Here is a 4,029-nt window from a genome sequence, read left to right as displayed (position 1 = left end):
AGGAAGCGTTATTATGGATTATGGCCAAAATTTTTGTTAAAAACGTCTTAATGCTGGATTTGTTTCAGCTTTTGTCTTCTCCAGATGTTAACTGACTGACTGCAGTGCTGTGGATTATTGTGATGTTTTTATCAGCTGTTTGGACTCTCATTCTGACGGCACCCATTCACTGCAGAGCATCCATTGCTGAGACACTGATGCAGTGCTACATTTCTACAAACCTGATGAAGAAACAAACATCCTAATCTTGAATTAAATTTTTTGAGGGAACTACTCATGCATTATCATCAGTGAAATGTCTTGAATCTACACGATACCTTGTTGCGCATCTCTTGGACCTCTTTGGGGTTGGTGTTCAGAGGGACAAACTGATTGGCCACAGCAGCCTGTCGGAGACTGTCCTCCTTAGTCCACTGAAATTATCAAAGCAAAGCCATTCAAATCAACCAAAACTAAAGAAAACCTCAAATAAAAGCCCAAATTAAATATAAAAAAGGTGAAATCATGCCTCTCAAACACAAAGCAGATCTTAAACAAAATTGGTCAATTATAATGGTCCACTGAGCAACGAACCAATGATGATGCTGATGCAATGATTTTGCTTCGGGAAATTTTAAAACTCTTCGTGCATCACCATAACACACAAGAATTCTAAATTCTAAATTTCAAATTCATAAGTCATTTATTAGTAAATATTAAATTAAACTTAATATTATACCACTTGGAATCTGCATTTATTGACAATCACCACAAATTTGATTATACATAACTAACTCTATAACCTATATTTAACATCAGTGAAATGGCAGCCACGTTCCTCATCATCATTGATACTGCTGTTGGGCGTATAGTAAGGACAGAAAAGGCTAAAAGAAAAGAAAGAAAAGAGCACAGACAGAGAAAAACAGAGTATTTAAGAGGATGATAGACCACGAGGGAGGCAGGCGTGAGGCGGGGTGGAGAGGCAGAAGCTGTTCTTGTGTTTAGGCAGTGAGTGGACAGCCAGAAAATCCCTTCAGCTAGTGTAACAGGACCACACTCACACACACACACACTACTCACCCACACACACACACACACACACAGACACGCACTCACACACTGACACTCACACACTCTCTCACACACATATTAGTAAATATTAAATTAAACTTAATATTATACCACTTGGAATCTGCATTTATTGACAATCACCACAAATTTGATTATACATAACTAACTCTATAACCTATATTTAACATCAGTGAAATGGCAGCCACGTTCCTCATCATCATTGATACTGCTGTTGGGCGTATAGTAAGGACAGAAAAGGCTAAAAGAAAAGAAAGAAAAGAGCACAGACAGAGAAAAACAGAGTATTTAAGAGGATGATAGACCACGAGGGAGGCAGGCGTGAGGCGGGGTGGAGAGGCAGAAGCTGTTCTTGTGTTTAGGCAGTGAGTGGACAGCCAGAAAATCCCTTCAGCTAGTGTAACAGGACCACACTCACACACACACACACTACTCACCCACACACACTCACTCACACACACAGACACACACGCACTCACACACAGACACTCTCTCGCACTCGCATTCACACACTTGACACTCACACAGACACACACACACACACACACACTCACACACACACTCTCACACACACACTCTCTCACACACACACAGACACACACTCTCACACACAGACACTCTCACACACAGACACAGACACACACTCACACAGACACACACTCACACACACACATGTTGTGTTTCCATGTTTAATGGGGACATTCCATAGGCGTGGTCAAAATTTACTAGTATTACTATCCTTGTGGGGACATTTGGTCCCCATAATGTGATAAATACCAGGTACACACACACACACACACACAGACTCTGTAAGGAAGGACAGAATTACGTCCAACTTTTCTTAAAACATACAAGTAAGAGACAAATTTCAGTTTATGAAGTTTCAGCTTAAAGTTTGAGAGGTTTCCTCCAAAAGCTCTGAAACATGGAACTAATGGACTTTAAATTTCAAATAAAGATGTTTAGATGAACAGCAAGTACTAAATATTTCGAAGCAACGCTAGTTAGCGTTTGGCCTGGGTAAGAATAGCATGAGTAGCCAATGAGTTACTTGCTTTTACCAAAATGAAATAAATGCTTTCAGCACGGAACCAAAAGTCATGAGGAAGGGTTTCCGTATGAGCGCTGGAGAAACGGGGCACATGGGATGAACAGGTAAACATGAAATACTCACTGATCACGTTTAGAGCCCCACAACACAACACGCTCTCCCCCAACTAGAGACAATCGTTCGGAGAGTTAACAAGCACTCATGAACCAATGCTTTTCCTTCTTTTTTGGATGATTTTGACATTTGAAAGTTAAAATACACTCATGCTCGGGAAGAGTTCAGGAAAAGGGCAATCCAATTCAGGAGAAAGACAAGGAAACTCATTTTTAAAAAAAGAAAAGAAAAGGAGAAATTAACACCAACACAAATGTTTTTAAGCAGTTTAAGGAAAGAACATGGGAGTCATCAAACGGCAAGCCACGACTCCATAAATATAAGCAGCCGAGCTTTTTCTCCCACAAAAAAAAACTGCTATCTCTCTGATATTTCCTTTTTTTTTTAAATCTGATTTTGTTATTCTCTTGGCAGCATTTTAATTTAAGGCACTACATCTGGGCAAAATACAAAAGGTTTATAGTGATCATCTTCAATAAATAAATAAAAAATGTACAACATTTAAATCTGGCCTCATGTCATTAAAAATCTTTACGTGCTAATCGAATAAAATAATTAGTCCTGTAGGAGTTGAAACCATCACAATCCACTAAAATATAAAGTTTATTCTACTACATTGATCAATATGCTTTCAAAATCAAAAGAACGTTTTGCATAAAGAAAATGAAGCCAGTTTTCTGAAGCATTTGTTTAATTACGACAATTTCATGGCAATTAAGCAGCACATTTCCATAGTTGCCAGTAGCAGAAATGCAACAAAACGGGGCTTAAATGTCACAAAAATAACGTCACACTGCAAATATTGATGCATCTTAAAGGTCCTAAAAATCGGTTTTATTTTCTCCATGCAAAATATAATATGATACTATGATTTTCAAATGAAATATGAGTATTTTTTGTCAGATTCATTCTAAAGCTTTCCGATGCTTCTGAAGACATTGAGACTTTTAGCTTAAGAGCACTAAACAGCATAAATGTTTGTACTGTAAGTCTTCTACAGTATTGAAATATTTCAGCTGTCTTAACCACTGTGTCTAAGTGCACAGTAAGTACATTAGCCACACAAATGGCTCTCTTCAAGTTACTTATTTTAAAATGCTCTGAAGAGACTGTTCAAATGGAGTTAACGGCTCCGGTTACAAAAGGTGCGAAATAAAGCAATAACTGAAACAAACAACAACAGAAACGGGAGGAAAATCCATAGCAGCAGCAGAAGGGATTAGCCACACCCACTTTTCACACATGCCACGCCCTCCCGGTCCTCCAGGAGAAGATCCACAATGCATCTGATCAATCATGCAACACCGCATGCACAGAGCAGCTGGAAAGAACCCCGACACCCGTCTTATTTGGTCAATTTTGAGATTTTGGCTATTCACAACTGGTCCAAAATACACATTTAAGTGTTCATTTTATAGCACTTTATCTATTTGCGTCTGTAGATTTCAATTTCAGTGTGTTTTTTCTCCAGTCCAGTAGCACTTACATACACCAAACTTTACAGTTTTATGTAAAGTTTTGTGACCCTGGACCACAAAACCAGTCATAAGGGTCAATTTTTTGAAATTGAGATTTATACATCATCTGAAAGATGAATAAATAGCTTTGCATTGATGTATGGTTTGTTAGGATAGGATAATATTTGGCTGAGATACAACTATTTGAAAATCTGGAATCTGAGGGAGCAAAAAAATCTAAATATTGAGAAAATCATCTTTAAAGTTGTTCAAATGAAGTTCTTAGCAATGCATATTACTAATCAAAAATTAAGTTTTGATATATTTACGGTAGGA

At 37.9% G+C, this 4,029-nt stretch overlaps 1 protein-coding gene across 5 annotated transcripts in view; it reads right to left on the bottom strand.

Moving 5' to 3' along the window:
• Positions 1-4,029, bottom strand: part of LOC107736871 (alpha-adducin-like) — a 60,421-nt gene that overhangs the window by 31,888 nt on the left and 24,504 nt on the right. For all 5 annotated transcript variants that reach the window (XM_016548240.1, XM_016548249.1, XM_016548266.1 and 2 more), the window contains exon 11: positions 318-413. In XM_016548240.1, the coding sequence (XP_016403726.1) occupies positions 318-413 (96 nt within the window). The remainder of the gene's footprint in view (positions 1-317; positions 414-4,029) is intronic.

The sequence above is a fragment of the Sinocyclocheilus rhinocerous genome, unplaced genomic scaffold, assembly GCF_001515625.1.
Source record: "Sinocyclocheilus rhinocerous isolate Xijiao unplaced genomic scaffold, SAMN03320098_v1.1 scaffold2868, whole genome shotgun sequence".
In the NCBI taxonomy this organism is placed as follows: Eukaryota; Metazoa; Chordata; class Actinopteri; order Cypriniformes; family Cyprinidae; genus Sinocyclocheilus; species Sinocyclocheilus rhinocerous.
Note: the sequence above shows the minus strand (reverse complement) of the source record. Positions and strands in the feature narration are given on the sequence as shown.